We start from the raw sequence: 19,815 nt of genomic DNA, 5'->3' as shown, positions 1-19,815 counted from the left end.
AGCGAACAGTGCCCTGCGAAACTGGATGAGGAATGCCCCTCAACTACAGGCACCCAAGTGTCATTCAATTCTTCATTCTACCTTTTTCATACAGGTTAGTCACATAAATAAAGGTTGAATGAATGAATGACACTTGGGTGTGTCTCATCTCCCTTAAATATGCCTGGAGTTGAGTTTGAGCTTTGAGTGTAAACACCATCTTCTTGTTACGGTTACGCTACATAACAAATATCCAAAGTAATCGAAAGTAATCATACGAAAAAAGCCATTTACATACAGAAAAAAAGAGGAAATAAAGTTTTCAAAAGCAATATCAATATCAGAATGAAAGTAATAGCTACTCCGACATGCAGCCACCTTGAGCGGCGCAATTCTAGAACTATTATCTAACTAAAGAACTAAAACTAAATTTAGAAAAGCTAAATTATCCTTTCTTGTTCATGTTGTTCAATTTGTTTATTATTGTTGATGACTCTTAGGGTGATTTTTTTTTATAAAACTTCACAGAAAAATTTGGTGTTCTTGTTTGGATGAATATTCATGTTATGGTATAGAATTTCCTGTAGTTAAACGATTCTACTTCAGAGACTGAGTTTTGATTTGTAAAGGATGAATACATTAATTAAGTCATTGCTGGTCAGTAAACTGACCGGATGGTGCTCTGCTTTAACAGTGAAAAACAAGTAAATGTATTAAAGTGAGGAGTAAGTGTCACCCTTCTTCCTCCATCCACTCATAGTCTGTGCAACCATCTGGTCACATTGTTAATTCAGTTCACTACAGAGTGAAGATCATTAATACAGCTATTTTGCATTTTGTAAAAAATAATAATAAATTTTCATGTTTTGAAATCAATACGAGAGAAACATCACACTAATGTGTTTCGTTCAACGTTAACCCAAGTTTTGCAAGATGATTGTAAAGAGTGATATGATTTCTAAAGAGGTAGTAAAAATACAGAATAAACTGGTCTTTAAGGCCATTACACACAACTTTTTTAAGAGCTTTGTGTTTCAGAGTGAGGGAAACTGCATATTGTGAGCGTTGGAAGGGGTAAACCAGCCGGGTACTCATGTCCCTGAAGAAAAACCGTGCTGGATCATTTACCAGTATCTGCAAGTAGATTTAAGGATTTATCAATGAAGACTTTGAACAAAAGTAACAATTACTAGAACTGGCTCATATTTTTCACATGGAAGGAACTTGTCATTTTTAATTTAGGAAGTTTATCAAACTCTGCTCACATCCATCAGAATTATTCTGTATTTTGTTAAAGCTATTTTACCTGATGTCAATTTTATTATCTCTGTGCAAACTTTTGTGGCTATGTGCGTGTTGCATGATGATTTAGCAAACTTGCTACCGTGTAGCTGATAAAACAACGGTTTAACAGGACATTAAGAAGAAATGATTGGACAACAGGATAAGAGAAATGACTTGTTGGTCAGAGAACGTACAGTTTCTTTCCGTTGGTCATTCAAAGATCGCAAATGTAGCTAGCCATGTCCCACAAAGATGTGAGCTTTCAGAAATGAAGCAAGCATCGTGGAACCAAATGAAGCATGTTATAATTTAGCTCTGTTGATTGAAGCACAATACAATAAATGTGTAATGTACTTCTCCCTCATCTAATTTTTTTTACTTTATGCCTTATCTTAGTTGAGCAATTTTTTTTCGTAGTCAACTATTTTTTAAACTAAATACAAAGAGGCTGTCACCATTCTTCCCTCTGTAATAAATCTGTTTGTTGTTCAATCCAGCGACAAGGTGGTCTTACAAACCAGACGTCACCTCATAGAGCCGCAGCACCGTGCTACATTTTCACATTTATCCTTAAGCTGTGTTGCATGTCCTGGTCTGAGGTGTCTTGTAAAAGAGCCTATTGTTCACTACTGCATTAGTTTATAGTGATGAATCAACTAATACTGTGATTAAAATAGGTTTTAAAATGCTGAGATATATAATATATATTTAATTAAAGTTCCTAAATAATGTAATGTTCATTTTTTTGTCATTTCACCCAGCCCTATTTTGAATGTTGTGTGTTGTTACACACCTAAAGGTGAAAAAATGGATTCTGTGCAAAGAATAATTTTTTTTATGTGTGTCAAAAGAATGCTGATAATTTGTGTTGTTTTTTCTAAAAAATAAAATTAAAGATTGTCACATGATTTAACACACTATAATTTTTTGTCATCACCTGAGGCATATCCAGTGATCCTGCTAACAGAATGTCTTTTGAACAGGAAAAAATAAGCTCCGTCTGTGCAAATGCTCTACTTCCTGACCTTCTCTGTCCACTGGTGATCTGATGTCTGGTCACTTTTTTAATAAACGAGCACAAAGAGCACAAATCGGCCCTTTATTTAGTCATTGTTGTTGCATGTTTGTTTTCCATCCTGGTATCTCTCCCAGTCTCCTCTTTTCATATTTTGTTTGTATTTTAATTAAAAGTACATTTTGTTTAGATTTATTTTGTAAAATCCAAGAGTAGATACTCCAAGAAAAGCCAAAGTAAACAAGAACCATTTGTAACTTTGAAAAATAAGTCTAGGTAAAGAATCGCTCATAGATGCCACAACACTCCAACTCCTGACTCCATCAGCTGAAAGCTTCAGAGTCAACTTTACCCCCTGGATGACACTTTGGACAACTTGTTGATTTCAACTGATCATCATTCCACGGGCCTCATCAGGAACACTCAACCTGCACTTCCTCGTTTCCAGGAAATGCTTATCCCAAACCAGATATACCACAGTAAGCCACCAAGTCTTCCCTCCTGATGAGGAGAAAACTTCTGCGAAGGAGGAGTCTAGACCCTATAAATCATAGATATCATATAATCATGGATTATTAATTATTATTATTATTAGCTGGTAATCAAGGATTGGTGATTATATGATATCTATGTGAGTAATGACACGGGACATCCGGGCTCTTCCGGGTTTGTGATTGCATCACAGAACGGAGAGACCAGCGCTGTAAACTGTAACTTTTTCCTGCCTTGATTTTAATACAATTGATAAAACTTAAATGACGTTTCCTTGATTTATTGATATTGTGGGTTCCCACTTCTGAGGGAGATTCGGGAGAGGTGGACTGGAGGGGGTTTCCGGGTCCAGAGGCCCGCAGCCATTTTCCATCCTAACAATGTGCACATCATCTCTGGAAGAGTGACCACTGGCCTTCAGATGAGAGTAAAGAAATCTAATTTCTAATCTTAGTATCCAAAAATATATAACGGATTCCACCATGTTACCATGTGTTAAATAAAAATGTAGCTCACCTTTGCTGCTTCTGTAGGATTTAAGAGGGAAAGTAGCTGCCATGTGAATATACACCAAGCTGCTTGTAGAAAATATTAGTTCATATTTATACAATTGTCACCTGTTAATGTTGAACAGTCCCTGTTAGGTGTTGCAATAGAGCAGCACAAACTACAAAACAATAGTGAAAAATCATTTTGAGATCCTAAAATTGCTCATGCTTTAATGAAAATCTGTCTCTGTGCTCCCAGACTACATATTACTGTACGGAGCATATAATGCAGCATGGTAACAAATTTTTCATTTACATCTTTACTTATTATTTAAAAAAATAAAGGTGATAAAGAAAACAATCTCAAGAGCAGTAAAATATTAAAAATACAAATGTAGAGGTGATTAAAACATAAACCACTGACACATGCCAAATTTCAGCTTGAGAACTTTTGCTGAATTATTATTGTTATTATTATATTAATTTACCCTTTATTTATACAGGTATGAATTATAGCTGCTTTTGTTTTCTAAGGTTAGTTGACTCTGGTGGCCGGCTTGAATTAGATTGGCCCCCAAATTGAATCAACTGTAGATTTTCATGTATGTAGAATTAGAATAGATGAAATAATTACTTTGAGATTTTCATTAAACTCTGTCCAATGGTTCACAATATATTTTGCTAACAGACGCACAAACATACAGAGTTCAAAGAGGAATCAAAAGCAGATAGAATGGGAGGTATTTGCCCTGAAAACTTTCCAGCACCTTCCATTGACCTGAAACAACACAAATTCCACTGATCTTTTTTTTTTTCCTGTCTGTCAACATGCATGGGTTGACGTATGCACATATACAATACGGCATCGACGAGGGCAGCTTAGCGTTCTCGTCCGTTGCCAGGACCCCTCAGCTTCAGCAGCTAAGCTAACTGTAACAAACGACGCTACCGGATAAAGCCGGTGTCCAGTTAACACTGTCACATGTTAAACCAGAACACCGGACAATCTGCGGTAGCTGGACACGGTTAGCATGCTAACTGATGAAAGTAAGTGGCTTTTTAAACGTTTAATGTTTCTGCTTTTTAAAAGCAGACAGCTGAAACCTGAATGGGCGTGTTTGAAACGTCCTGTCACTCATGGATAAGGAACAGTGCGGTGTTTACATTTACTGAACACTATTTGTGTCATAATTAGGTATCCCGGTCTGTTAGTACAACCGATCTTGTAATCCTGAGGGTGTGGGTTCAAGTCCAGGTTGCGTCAGGACAGGCATCCGGCGTAAGACAATTGTCATATCTGCTACGTCAGCTGTCAAGATAGTTTACTCTGCGGCGACCTCTGCAGAAGGGAGCAGCTGAAAGAAGAACATTTACGTCATAGTTAAGCGCCTGATAATAATAGGCGTCGCATAAACAAATGCCAATATTTGACAAACTTCTTCATTGTACCTATTTTCACAAGCACAGACTATAACTGTAAGACTTCTATAACATCCAGTATAGTAAACTGATGAAATAGTATCAACAAAACATCTCTGCAGAGTTGATGTTAAAGTAGTCTGTGTTAGAATATTAAAAACAAGTCATGTGTGGCACCCCTACAACAGTGTGACTGCATTTAGATTTAGTACTTACTTAAAGTGCTATTACAATATTTTGAGTTTTATGTATACATTAGTTTTATTTTAAAACAGAATTAGGGTAGAGATTTCCTTAATTTTGGGAAATCGGCCAATACTTGCACGAGAAGCCGATTTTACAATTTTTTTTAGTTTTAACAAGAATTGTCTTAACTTCATTTATATTTCAAAGCACTACCTCATGGCCAGGTAAAACAAGTTTGTATTGTTTCTAGGATATTGTTCAAGGGTATGTTTTTCAATAAAATAATATTGGAAAATAGAAGGTGCATTGTGGCCTTATAACACTGACAGTGTCGTTTATAAAACAAAATCGGAATCGGCCAAAATCGGAATCGGCAGGTCAGACTTTTTAGAAATCGGTGATCGGCCAGAAAACTGCAATTGGTGCACCCCGAATTATGGGTGTACTAGCTCAGTTTGAAGAGTTAATATGAAAAGTAGGCTGTGCTGTGGTTCAGAATGTTTGTTTTTTTCAATCACTAGTTTAAATAAATAAAAATAAGTATTTTAGGTTTATTTAGTTTTCTGATCTGTATGAAGCCGGTGAAAGAGGAGCAATGAGGACTCGTGGGTCCCTTCCATATTGTCTCTGAGAAAACGTGAAGGGAGCTGTCTGTTAATCAGGAACAACAAAACAAAAAGAATCACACACAATGGTTCCACCCATTACTACTAGCCACTGGTAGGATTTGTTGAAATCATTCACTTCCTCTTTCTTCCCCTCCCCCATCAGAAAAGTGCCCTCCCAAGGTCAAGTCATGTAGGGCAGTGGTTCCCAAACTTTGTTCAGATGTGTACCCCTTCTGACATCTGACCTCTAGCCAAGTACCCTTCCTTTATTACATTTGCATTTGTTCATTTATTACTTTGCATTTATTACAACCTGGATGGACTACTGTAACTCGCTTTATGCTGGGGTCAGTCAGGTCTCTCCCTCATGTCGTCAGCTCATCCAAATTGCTGCAGCTCGGCTACTAACAGGAACTCACAGGTTTGAGCACATTACTCCCTTCACTGGCTTCCTGTGCGTGTCAGAGTTGATTTTAAGATTCTTCTGCTGACATTTAAGTGCATTAATGGCCTTGCACCCTCATACCTCTCCGACCTTCTTCATCCTTATTCTCCTTCTCAGGCCTTGAGATCATCAGACCAGCTGCTTTTGGCCATACCTAAAACCAGCTGAAGCTCAGAGGAGATCGGGTGTTTTCAGTCATGGGCCCTAAACTCTGGAACAATCTGCCCATCAACATTCGACAGGCCACCTGGTTAATTTTTGGTCCAAAAAAGGCCAAAATAAAGACTTACAAAACGTTTATTTTGAAAATATGCCAAGTAAACAATATGTTTGAAAAAAAAAAAGCGACCCATTTGGACTGTGCACAGTCCGATCCAGAAATCTGGCAATGGCTTCTGATGTTTTCGCAGCCCAGAAAAGAAGTTGAGCAAAGGGCTACATTGATTAAAATGTGTTCCTTCAGCGAGTCACACTTCTACTTTGTCAGTGCATTTTTCTGAACACTAGATGGCAGCATTTACACGTGCATTACTGTATTTTTTGCTGTATAAGTACAGTTTCTTGCATAATTTGCATGCCCTGTGACATATACGCCGAAGCGTTGTATTTATGGATTTTTTTCTCCATATTTCTAAACCAATTTTTGGCAGAGATATGACCGTTTTCATTCATGCTGACCGAAAAAATGGAACACTACTATTTTCAGCTGCTAGATGGCACTCGAGTAGTAAGGCATGCCGTTGTATCATGTAATATGTAAAAGTGGCTATTAATGACACAATCAGCTTGCCATAGACTGCCACTGTCGTCTGCCTGCCACTGTCGTCTGCTTGAAGCAACCGAATCAGCTTCATTTCGCTCTGCCGCCCTGGCGAAATGCAGCTGATTAGACCGTAAAAATGCATTTATTAAGTAAAAGTTCAACTGAGACACACCTTTACTATAAAGTTGAGCTAACAAATAATTGTTTGTAGGTGGTTATCTTGTTAAATTTTGACAAAAATTGAGCGTACACCCCAGGGCATGTAAGTGCAAAGTTCAATTTTTACGACCACATACGTGTATGTATGCGGTGTCGCACAATAAACTGCCCAGCGATGGACTGTTTTGTATGCAACACCAATATATTAAATTCTCCTTCTTCATCCCTGATCTGGCCTTTTCTTTTGTTTTTTTGCCAAGAGGCAAGTGAGCTCTTCCTCCTCCGTTGACTCCATGACTGAAATGGTGAGAAATGAAGGAATTTGTCACGAGCGAATTAAACTCAGGTCCAGCATGGCTGCGGGAGGGTCTGGAGATTTCCTAGTGGGCTAGTTTGATGTGTGGGCAGCAGAGCCAGCGCTCCCTGTTTTATTTTTTTAGAACTTTTTATTAACAACATATAAACACAGAACACTGCTGCGGCTGAGGCTGCCAACAATCATTTTTTTTTGTTTCCCCAACCTGCCAATCAATCCACCTCGCTTCACAGCACAAAGACGCATCAGGAGTGGATTGGCTTTGATCCCCTTCACTGCCTCGGCCCATTCAGAAATCAAACTGAGGCAGCCAGAAGGCATCTCAGTGTGATGTGTTTTGTGAAGGAGTTTTATAGTAGTTTTATTAGTAACAGTATTTAGTCACTTAATAATATTCACACATATTCTGTGTTTGTCTGTGTCTCTTTTCTGTCCTTTATCTTCAATTGGTTTAGCTAGATTGTAGTCCATCCCAACCCTGGTTCTGCTGAAGGTCTCTTCCTTTTAAACTAAAGCAGTTCCTTTTCACTGTCACTAATGTGCTACTCAGGAAGGGAGATTGCAACCAAGTGAATATTTGACAGATTTTTTTATTTTTATTTTCTTAGTTAACCTTTGCCTACTAGCATTTTGTAATATACGTGAAAGCATTTTTTGTATCCCTTGTAATTTAATTTAATTGAAAAAAGGGCTAAGCCAGTTATATCACACCACCACTGTTGTGTCCTTAATAAAATCTCCAAAATCAGTGCAACAGTGAACCCAGTTTCCTTTATGCAACAACATAAGTATTGTATGTGTGAGTGTAAAAGTAATGTTGTCCTTAATGTACATGTGTTTCAGTGGTCCCTGCACATGTTCGACAAATGATGCTGATTAAAGAAGAAGCTCCTGAAGAATGGAGGCCTGGTGTGTCCCATTTGGACTCTCAACCTCTCAGCATAAAAGAGGAGGAAGAAAACCCAGAACCCCTCAGCATAAAAGAGGAGGAGCAGGAACCTTGGACCAGTCCAGAGGGAGACCAACTGAATGTGAAGGAGGAGACTGATGTCACCAAGTTTTCAATCACTACAGTTCATTTAAAAAGTGAAGATGATGAAGAGGAACCTTTATTATTACGGCTTCTTCAGTACCAAGTGGAGGACAGAGATCTTCCAAATTGCAGCTCAGCTGATCAGATGGAAGAAGGAGCTGATGCTGAGGAGTGTGGAGGAGCAGAAACTACCAGAAAAGACAATTCCAGCTCTTCAGAGACTGAGCTCAGTGATGAATATGAATATGGCAAGAATGTGAACAATCCTGATTCTCAGCTGAAGAACTTTTCAGATTCTGGAGCAAAAACTAAAGACCGTAACAAACCATGGAAGGAGAGCAAGGCTCCTGAGTCGGGTATAAATATTGTTTACAAATTTTTGAGTTGCTCTGAGTGTGGTAAGCAGTATGTCAACAACTGGTTTCTTCAGAGACACATGACATGCCATCCAGGGGTTAAGTCTTCAAGTTGTTCGATTAATAGGAAATGTGTTGGAGTGAAGAACAATGTAGAGTTACGCAGGAAGGTTCAGACAGAACCAAAATCATTTAAATGTGATCACTGCAATAAAATATTTACCAGCAAAAAAAATCTAAACACACACATGAGAGTTCACACAGGAGACAAACCATTTCCTTGTAAGGTTTGTGGACAAAGATTTAGCCAGAAGTCATCCTTAAATACTCACTTGAGAGTCCACACCGGAGAGAAACCGTTTCCTTGTGATGTTTGTGGACATAGATTTAGCCAAAAGGCATCTTTAAACTCGCACATTAGAATTCACACAGGAGAGAAACCATTTCCCTGTGATGTTTGTGGACAAAGATTTAACCAAAAGCACATTTTAATTTCTCACAGGAGAATCCACACAGGTGACAAACCATTTCCTTGTGAAGTTTGTGGGCACTGCTTTAGCCACAAGACGAGTTTAAATTCACACATGAGAATCCACACAGGAGACAAACCTTTTCCTTGTGATTTTTGTGGACAAAAATTTAGCTGTAGGGCTAGCTTAAATTCTCACAGAAGAATCCACACAGAAGACAACCTGTTTCCTTGTGATGTTTGTGGACAACGGTTCAGTCATAAGAGAAGTTTAAACTCCCACATGAGAATCCACACCGGAAGTAAACTGTTTCCTTGTGATGTTTGTGGACAAAAGTTTAGTCGTAAGGCAATTTTAATCTCACATTTACGAATCCACACAGGAGACAAACCTTTTCCTTGTGACATTTGTGGGCAAAGATTTAGGCAAAAGCAAAACATAAACTTACACATGAAAATCCACACAGGAGACAAACCATTTCTTTGTGATGTTTGTGGACAAAGATTTAGCCGAAAGTATCATTTAAATTTGCACATGAGAATCCACACAGGAGACAAAACAGTTTTGTTTTAATTTTTTTTTAATGGCTCCTAGAGACTTAACAAAATCAAACAGCACTTGAGGTACACAGTTGCAAAATTTGTTGTTGAATAGTTTAAGATAAGATATTCGTTTAAAAGTTCCTGAAGGGAAATTAACCTTGTTAATGGTTTCAACAGTAGAAGGTAGAGAACAGACAGCACATATAAACAAAATAAAGTGAAATACACGAAGAGATGAGCATTGATATCAACAAATGCATGTTGTACAAATATATAGCTATATATATAAAATGACTATACTTTTATTTACTTGCATACATATCCTATAGAAATAGAGCAGTATTACACATTTGATGTGAGAATTCTTATGGCAGGTAGTATAGCCGTTTGCTAACTAATCTTTACAGCAGTGCTGCTCTTTGATTGTGATATGTCTGTAGTAGCACCGTCTATCATTTACAAACACTACCTGTCCTCACTTTCTCTTACATCTGTCCCTTGTCCTGTCTGACAAGAGCAGGCTGAATTATTTCAGTGAAACAACAGTGTCTGGAGTCAGTGCGGTCAGCCATGTTTCTCGAAATGCCATGATGTTACAGGTCCAACGCACTATTAAAAACTGGAAGGATAGTGAGGACCCATCGTCTTCGAGGAAGAAATGTGGCCGGAAAAAAATCCTGAATGATCGTGAAAAACGTTTGGTGAAATCAAATCGAAGAAAAACAACAGTAGCACTCAGGGCTATGTTTAATAGTGAAAGGAAGAGCATTTCCACACACTCAATACAAAGGGAACTCAAAGGATTGGGACTCAACAACTGTAGCCTTAAGAAAACCACTGATCAGTGAAGCTAACGGGAAAAAAGGCTTCAGTTTGCTAGGGAGCATAAAGATTGGACTCTGGAGCAATGGAAGAATGTCATGTGGTCTGATGAGTCTAGATTTACCCTGTTCCAGGGTGCATCAGGGTAAGAAGAGAGGCAGGTGAAGTGATTCACCCATCATGCCTAGTGCCTACTCTACAAGCCTGTGGGGGCAGTGCTATGATCTGCGGTTGCTGCAGTTGGTCAAGTCTAGGTTCAGCAACAGTATGTGCTCAAAGAATGAGGGCAGCTGACTACCTGAATATACTGAATGAACATGATATATATATCAGGGAGGAGGTCCTGCCCCAAGTGGAGGAGTTCAAGTAGCTTGGGGTCTTGTTCACAAATGAGGGGAAAAAATGGAGCATGAGATCGATAGGCGGATAGGTGCAGCGTCTGCAGTGAAGCAGGCGCTGTACAGGTCTATCGTGGCTAAGAGAGAGCTGAGTCAAAAGGTGAAGCTCTCAATTTACCGATCGATCTACGTTCTTACCTCATCTATGGTCATGAGCTTTGGGTTGTGACCGAAAGAACGAGATCTCGGATACAAGTGGCCGAAATGAGTTTTCTCCGCAGGGTGTCTGGGCTCTCCCTTAGAGATAGGGTGAGAAGTATATATATATATATATATATATATTGGTGAAATGAAAACATTGTTTAAAACATTTACTCCTGACTGCGCCATGAGCTTTTAGTGTAGTCACATTTTGAAAGGAAATTTTTGAAAATTCAAACATTTGTTTTGATATAGCCTATTGTGTGTGTACAATAATAGTTTTCACTTCATTAACAGTTTCCCAATATCATCTCCAAGTATTTCTAATTGATCAATAGCCATAGAAATGTGCGTACACAAGCCATGAGTTGGTGTGGTGATGCACACATTTCCACAGTCATTTCATTCTTGATATATCTGAAGTTTTTATTGAAAAAGGGCATACACCACATTTTTATGCATACTCGCCCTTTCTACATGAGGCCCTAGGTCACTGTTCCTAGACAATAGATTCATGGCTGTGCACAGGATCCTCACACCCAGTCAATAAAGTGAAATACTAAACCAAAAATGAGCATTTATTCTGATGTTTTGAGCACAGTAGAAAAGAAAAACTAAAGGAGAATAGGCAAAAGAAGGGAATTCTCAAAGTGTGAGAGAACTGCCATAATAAGCTGCCTCATCATTAGGCACTAGCTGCTATTAAATATAATGTGTATTGTGCAACTTTGTTCTTTGTTGTGAAGTAGGACTGGCCTAGTTTTCACTTGTCTGGTACCAAAAAAGGCTATTGCAAATTTTCAGTATGAATTTTAGCAGTATTTTTTAACTGTATATATGTATTTCATGAGAAGTTTATTTATTTATTCATTTGATTACATATTTTATAATGTAAAACTTATTCATGTACAGTGCAATGTCAGAGGTCATTCCCAGATCAACCTACTCCTGCTGGCCATGAAGCTGAACTGTATCAAGCTCTGCTCCCACTCCCAAGATGGACGCATTATACCCCTTGGTGGGTCAGCCTGTGTTAACTGGGCCTGTTATCAGATCCTCTCACACAGCTGCAGCCAGCCTGGAAGGAGTGTGGCAGTAAATCCTGGGAACTGTCTGTTTCGGCCATTGAGAGGAGACCGTATTGGACATAAAGTTGGCCAGGAACAGATGAGGACGCTGAAGTGAACCAATACACATTTGTTTGTGCTTCGTCTATATTTTCTTTTTTTAAACCTAGGAAAAGTGTTTGTAACCACAAACTTGCACCTGCATTTATCTTCACTAAATTTATGTTTGTCTTGAAATTTTTTTATTGTTTTTCTTCACTGTTGACTCACTCGGAATTTTATTCCTGTGGACATTTAAACACTTTTTTGTCTTTGATTTTTAGATTTCAGGCAAAAGAATCAGGTGTTTAATCTGCACATCACCTTTTCATATTAACTTTAATAAAGATTTGCATGCATGCAGAAAAGTGAATTGTGGCTCCCGAGTATTTTCTGAGTCTTAGAAGTTCTCTTAATTCTGCTGGTTTTGTTTGTGTAGCGCCTAAAAATGCACAAGGTTTCTGAGCTGTGTCCCCTTCCTGAGTCATCTCAAAGCCTTAGAGTGGAAAGGTTTATGGCCCGCTTCTCTGGTGATGCTGATTTCAACGCGACGTCTCAAACATCTCTGGGTCCACTGGCTGTCCCTTGGCTAACTCTATCACACTTAGGGTAGAGTTGCTCTTCTTTCTAGAAATTTGGCTGATTTTCTTAGTCATCCAAATGACTGACAGCCAGACAGTCCAGTCCAGGAAGCAGAGTTGTAGTCTTCCACACCTCTCTGCTGCTTTTCCTGTGTTACCCACCCAAACTCAATTGAAACAGTGCCAGCTCGCCCACTGCTTAAATTAAATAAACCAAGAAATCGGCTCTAAAAATATAAATCATAAAAAACTTATTAAAAAACAATTACTTTACCAGAATAAAAATAATAAAATCATTAAATGTGGATTTTTGAACATCAGATATCTTTCCTCTAAATCCCTGTTAGTTAATGATCTGATAACTGATCATCATACTGATTTATTCTGTTTGACAGAAACTTGGTTACAACAGGAGGATTTTGTTAGAATAAATTAATTCACTTCTGCCAATTATTAAAATTTTCACATTCGTAGAACAACAGGTCGAGGTAAAGGAGTAGCTGCTGTCTTTCTGTCAGGATTATTGATTAATGCTAAACCAATTATTAGTTATAAGTCTTTTGAGTTGTTGTCTCTTAGTCTTTCACATCCAAAATGGAAATCAGCAAAGCCACATTTGCTGGTTCATCTTCACTGCAGTTGGTGTAGTCAGTAGCCCCTGGAATGGACCACCTTAAAGAATATTGGAAACCTTAAAGAAGACTTCCATTAGGACATGATATCTCTCGGTTCCCTGTTGGACCTTGTTTCTGTGAGACAGTATCTGCAGAAACAACTTATTTTTGCAGTTAAAAGTCAATGTTTAGTCAGACAGACAGATTTTTGTACCTGGGTTATTGAGCATGCATCAGGATATTTAATCAGACAGTTCAGTTCACAGTATTAACTCTTCCTCATCTTGGATTTGTCCAAGAAGGGACTTTGGTTGTGGAAATCTTCCTGGTTTTTTAGAGAACTTTATTAATTGGCTTTTCTACTGTATGTATGTGAATGTTCCTGTAAAGTGCCCTGAGATAACTTTGTTGTGATATGGCGCTATATAAATAAACTGAATTGAAATTGAATTGAAATAGCATTAAGCCATAATGCATAAACACTCAAACATTTCCCCCCTTCTGCCTCTTCAAAAACACACACAAAAACAATAATTTATTACGTTTTACAAATGGAGCTTTCCATCTGCTAATTTAAATTTATTCTCGGATGGATTTTTTTTATTGTGCTTATCTGTAAACACCGTAGCTCAGATTAATACAAACCGAATACCAGCATGATAAAAATAAATTATTTAATAGGGAAGATTTTTTTTAAGTTCCATGTGATAAGGGTCTGTGCTCAGACTTCCCCTTTCAGGTCAGTGGGCAAGAAGGCGGAGGAGTTACAGATCCAAACCGAGGGGAGTAGTGGTGGAGAGAGGAGCAGGTTGATTCAGACTGAAGTGTTTGTGGTTTGGTAGTTGAAGGGACACTGTTGATCTACAGGAGAGCCACGAAAGAGCAAGGAGGTTTTAGGAAAGACATTACAGACATTACCTTTACATTCACACATACAGTACATCACTTGTGTTGCTGCGCTGAATAAACTGAGTTAACTGCTTCACTTCACAAGAGAGATGGACATATAGACTGAGACTTTACCTTACTGCATATGTTTTTCGACGCGTTTATAATAAAAGTACAAGACAGCAGTGGCAATTTCATGTCGTTTATTAAACAAAAGATATAAATGATCATTACTATACAAGAAAAATAATGAACTTTGAATAGTGAACCTTTACAATCAAACAACTGTCAAATTAACAAATACAACCTGTGTAGTTTATTTTAGTTATGTGCAATATATATCATGTGCATTTAAGCATATATTACTACCTTGAAATACTTATTCATACAAAGTCATCCTACTTGCACTGTTATATTCTACTATGTTCTTGTTTAATATTTCTCTTTAGGACCTTGTAAATATTATATTTACTTTTTCACTTTTTGGCACTTAATTTTGTTCCCGTATTGTGTGCTTTAGTATTTTCTTGTTCGTTTGTTCTTTGTTTTTAGCAAGTCAAATCGGTTCTTCTCATCTTGAACATTTCATTGTACTGCCTTGTGTTAACCTGCATATTGACAAATAAACATAACTTGAATTGTACCACACATAGCACATTATACACCCATCAACAAACTATTATACAGTGATATGGCAGTCTGTAGCAGTGGCCCAAACAAGCAAAGACCTTGTATAAACTTTGATCTTGATTTGTGACCTTGACCTTATAGCTGGAGTGATGAAAAGTTTAAGTGATGTGCTGTCTAGTGGTGGTACCAATTTTTATCAAGTTTCATTAAACTACCTTGAGCGGATCAGAAGTTAAGGCCCGGACAAATGAAAGTTTGCTGACAGAGACTGTCCCATAATTTGTCCATCTTTCAACAGGCATTTAACAATAACAAATTTAAATGAATTAACAATGCCATATTACCAAGACACTACAAAAGTAATGTATTTAAAATTTTCTTTGATTTACAATCTATTTATCTATCCTTTGACCTAATCATTCATTCATTCATTCTTTCCAGCATTTGTCCATCTATCCATCCATATGCAACATAAATGTAAAAATATTACGAGTCATGCAATTCTAGATCTTTCAATTTTCTAAAGAAATCCAACATTTTTAGACATTAGAAAAAAAATAAACAATGTATTTGGTTGTAAAAAATACACTTAAAAAACACATTTATACTAAGTAAATGTCATTGTAAAATCAATTTTTTTCTGGCTTGTATATTTTTCTTAAGTTACATACACCTACAACTATTATGTAAAAATAATTTTTATCACTCATTTTAAACATAAATTTGAGTCATGCTAAAATGAACTGAAAGAAAGTGTACATTTAAGACATCAGACTTAAAATGTGTTGTTAGAAAATAAGTAAAACACTTGAATAAAATGTTTTGACTATTTTAAATCTTTCCAACTTTTATTATGTGGCTACAACAGAACAGTTAACCTTTCAGTTTGTAATTATTCAGAGAAAAGCTGGAACTACTGACTGTACAACTAAAGATGTCTGTGCTGGATTTTGAGTTATATTTTTAAAACAAAATATGAAATCCAAGCAAAAAATGTAGTGTCAAATCACCTACATCTGAGATGAACCGAGAAGAGGAAAGCCACACTTACCAATGGTAAAGCAATATTAACAGTTTCTTTACTGTGATACAAGCTGGATTGGGATAGGTCTTCCCTGGAATCAATGTTGTTGAGGCCACTGAGCCACCAATGACCCAAACACGAGTCAAATGAGGATCAGTTCAGGTCAACAACTTGCCCACATAGTCACCCAAAAGGGTTAAGGTGACAGTCTTTGAGGGGTCTGAGCTCTCAGCTGATGGGAGTCAGGAGTTGGAGGATGATGTGGCATCTATGAGCTATAATTGTAACTGAAATTATCTCTTAAAAGTTACAAATGGGAATTACCCGTCTCCTGTGTGGATTCTCATGTGAGAGTTTAAACTCTTCTTATGGCTAAACCTTTGCCTACAAACATCACACGGAAATGGTTTGTCTCCTGTATGGATTCTCATATGAGAGTTTAAATTTGACTTTTGCCTAAATTCTTGTCCACAAAAATCACAGGGAAATGGTTTGTCTCCTGTGTGGATTCTCATGTGAGAGTTAAAATATGACTTTTCCTTAAATCTTTGTCCACAAATATCACAAGGAAATGGTTTGTCTCCTGTGTGGATCCGCAAGTGGGAGTTTAAGCTCCTCTTATGGCTAAACCTTTGTCCACAAACCTCACAAGGAAAAGGTTTGTCTCCTGTGTGGACTCTCATGTGGGAAGTTATATGTGATTTTCGGCTAAACCTTTGTCCACAAACATCACAAGGAAACGGCTTCTCACCAGTATGGATTCTCAAGTGGGAGTTTAAACTTGCTTTTTGGCCAAATTTTTGTCCACAAACATCACAAGGAAATGGTTTGTCTCCTGTGTGGGTTCTCATGTGTTTATCCAAAGTACATTTCTGGCTAAACCGTAGTCCACAAACTGCACAAGGAAAAGGTTTGTCTCCTGTGTGAATTCTCTTGTGTTTGTTCAAACTACACTTTAAACTAAACTTTTGTCCACAAACATCACAAGGAAATGGTTTGTCTCCCGTGTGGATTCTCATGTGGGAGCGTACGCTTGACTTATGGCTAAATTTTTGTCCACAAACATCACAAGGAAATGGTTTGTCTCCTGTGTGGATTCTCATGTGAGAGTTTAAATTTGACTTACGGCTTAATCTTTGCCCACAAACATCACAAGGAAAAGGTTTGTCTCCAGTGTGGACTTCCATGTGTGCTTTTACACATTTTTTGCTGGTAAATCTTTTGGTGCAGTCATCACATTTAAATGATTTTGGTTCTGTCTGAACATTTCTGTGTGACTCTACATTTTTCTTCACTCCATCACTTTTCATATGAACAAAACAGTTTGAAGACCTTACCCCTGGATGACATGTCATATGTCTCTGAAGAGACTGGTTGTCGACATACTGTTTACCACATTCGAAGCAGCTTAAACTGTCTTTAGTTTTTGGTCCACAGTCTGAAAAGTTCTTCATCTCAGAGTCAGGATAGCTTACATCCCCGTCATTTTCATAATCCTCACTGAGTTCAGTGTCTGAAGAGTTGGTATCGTCTTTGTGAGTGTTTAGATTTGGGTTCCTGATAGTTTCTGCCTCTCTACAATTATCTCCGTTAGTTGCTTCTTTCATCTGATCAGCTGAGCTGCTGGTTGCAAGATTTCTGTCCTCCACTTGGTACTGATGAATCTGTGAAAACAGAGGCTTCTCTTCATCATCTTCACTTTTCAAATGAACTGCAGTTATGGAAAACCTGGTGACATCAGTCTCCTCTTTCACATTGAGTTGGTCTCTTTCCAGACAGGTCCAAGGTTCCTTTTCTTCCTGTTTTATGTTGAGGGGCTCTGGGTCCAGCGGGTCCACACCAGGCCTCCATTCTTCAGATTCTTCTTCTTTAATCAGCACCATTTGTTGAACATGTGCGGGGACCACTGAAACACATGTACAGGACAACATTACCTTTACACTCACACACACAAACATCAATTGTGTTGTTGCACTGAGTAAACTGGGTTCACTGCTGCACTGCTGTTGGTGAGCATGTATGTTGGTGAGATGTAGGAGCTAGCTTAGCTTTTAATTTAATTAAATGAACTTCATTCGAATAATGCTACTTCACAACAAAATCATCTCAGGGCTTTGTACAAAAACTTCCATATAAATTCTAAATTGCCATTTAGTGGAAGAACTAATGTCCCTAGCCTGGACGTAGGTCACCCACTCATTAACCAGGCCATAGAAAAAGGCTCATTGACAGAAGACTGGGGTGCAGGCCTCAACCCATGCGCCCCAACAGATATGGATAGAGGCCTGGACCATAATAGGGAAATCACACTCCTCAGCTTCCCTGGTAAGGTTTATCTATGGGTGCTGGAGAAGCAAATCTAGTTGATAGTTGAACCTCGAATTCAGAAAGAACAATGAGGGTTCTGTCCCGACCGTGGAACACTGGACCAGATTTCAACCCTTGCTAGAGTCCTTGAGGACACTTAAGAGTTTCCCGAACCAGTCTACATTTTTTTTGTGGACTTGTAGAAGGCATTTGACCATGTTCTCTGGAGTACCTACTCTGTAATTATTGGATTAGGCTGCTACAGGCCTTTTAGTTTCTATACTAAAGGTGCGAGAGTCTGGTTCAACTTGCCAGCACTAAGTTGGACCTCTTCAGGCTGAGATTCAAACTCTGCTAAGGCTGCCCATTGTAATGATTTTGTTCATAACTTTTACAGACAAAATTACTCAATGCAGCTAAGTCTATCATCTGTGGGCCTCAGGTTCCAATCCTGTTATTTGTGGATTTTGTAGTCCTGTTGGTGTCATCGTGCAGCGATCTCCACCACTCACTGGAGCTGATGAAGAAGAGCACCTCTAAATCTGAGGCTATGGTCCTCAGTCAGAAAAAAAATGGACAGCCCTCTCCAGGTTGGGAGTAGGGTGCTGCCTCAAGTGGAGGAGTTTAAGTATCTCAGGGTTTTGATCACCAGGAAGGGAAAAATACAGTTTCCTCTACCATTATCCAAGAAGGGCACCCTGCCACCCCAGTGGAACCCCCACTTACCTATGAAGGACATAGTATTTAATATATTAATAAACTTCTGCATGTGACCAATCCACTGCTTCACTGTTGAGATATTAAGGGCTCACCAGTTACATTAGTTAGATGTAGGAGAGTTGTAAAATATCTTGTTTTTATCTTCTTGTATTGGTTAGACTTTTGAACTAGGACATTTAATAAGAAGTTTGTCATGTTGCTATGGGATGTAAAGATGAAGAAAAGCAGAATCAGTAATGACTCAAGTACAGCAGAAAATAAGTATGCAATGACCAAATAAGGACTTGTAAACCAGTCAAACCAAACTGTTTATGAAGGAGGAACGTAGGCACAAGTGCTGACCTTCGGCATCTGGCTTGTTTGTAGTTTGTTACTTTTGATGTTTGTAATCATATTTTTTTGTAACATTGCAGTACAGTTTATACCTGATGAACATGTGAAGCAATACTTTTGCAAAATTACTGGTTTGTCTCAAGTTTTGGACTATATGGGGTGTTTTAAATGCTGAAAGTGGACCTTTAGGATACAAGCAACAGAGGATTGCCTACTCTTGGCAAGAGTGCTGAGGTTTTTTTTGACCTGCTGACTTTTCAACACCCCCTCACCCCCCGACCCTCCTCTACAGCTGCCTTGAAATAACCAGGTTAGAAAATCAATCAGGCAGTGGTAGAGCTAAAAGGAAAATGCGTGGATCCAGCGGACGACTTCGGAACCGGCTTAAATGGAGGGGCAGCTGCTTCCCTCCCTGAAAATCAAGCTTTCCAATGTGCGTTCAATAAGACGTAAAATGGAGCAGTTATCTGAGCTTTTAAAACACGATAGATACCATACTTCAGTAGAGCTAACCTTCTATGTTTCACTGAGTCCTAGCTTACGGAGAACGATAACATCACTGACTTGGAGGGATATACAACAATCCATATCAACAAATACACACAGTGAATAGAGAAAAGCATTGAAGGTGGGTTGTGTATGTTTGTGGATGATATAGGAATGATTATTTTGATGCTTTTATGTCAATTTACACTC

General features: G+C 38.3%; 2 protein-coding genes across 2 annotated transcripts; one reads left to right on the top strand and one right to left on the bottom strand.

Moving 5' to 3' along the window:
* The first annotated feature begins 4,256 nt into the window (after positions 1–4,256).
* On the top strand, positions 4,257–14,059 carry LOC119415970 (zinc finger protein 501-like). The gene is made up of 4 exons (XM_037683140.1): positions 4,257–4,305; positions 7,998–8,443; positions 8,690–9,438; positions 13,957–14,059. Exons 1-4 carry the CDS (start codon positions 4,290–4,292, stop codon positions 14,057–14,059), a joined length of 1,314 nt encoding a protein of 437 aa, XP_037539068.1. The 5' UTR covers positions 4,257–4,289.
* Positions 14,060–16,079: 2,020 nt separating this feature from the next.
* On the bottom strand, positions 16,080–17,662 carry LOC119415969 (zinc finger protein OZF-like). The gene has a single exon (XM_037683139.1). It carries the CDS (start codon positions 17,640–17,642, stop codon positions 16,080–16,082), a length of 1,563 nt encoding a protein of 520 aa, XP_037539067.1. The 5' UTR covers positions 17,643–17,662.
* Between the last annotated feature and the right edge of the window lie 2,153 nt (positions 17,663–19,815).

This window comes from Nematolebias whitei, chromosome 10 (assembly GCF_014905685.2).
Source record: "Nematolebias whitei isolate Nwh7 chromosome 10, NemWhi1, whole genome shotgun sequence".
Lineage (NCBI taxonomy): Eukaryota > Metazoa > Chordata > Actinopteri > Cyprinodontiformes > Rivulidae > Nematolebias > Nematolebias whitei.
This window is presented reverse-complemented; position numbering and strand designations above follow the sequence as displayed.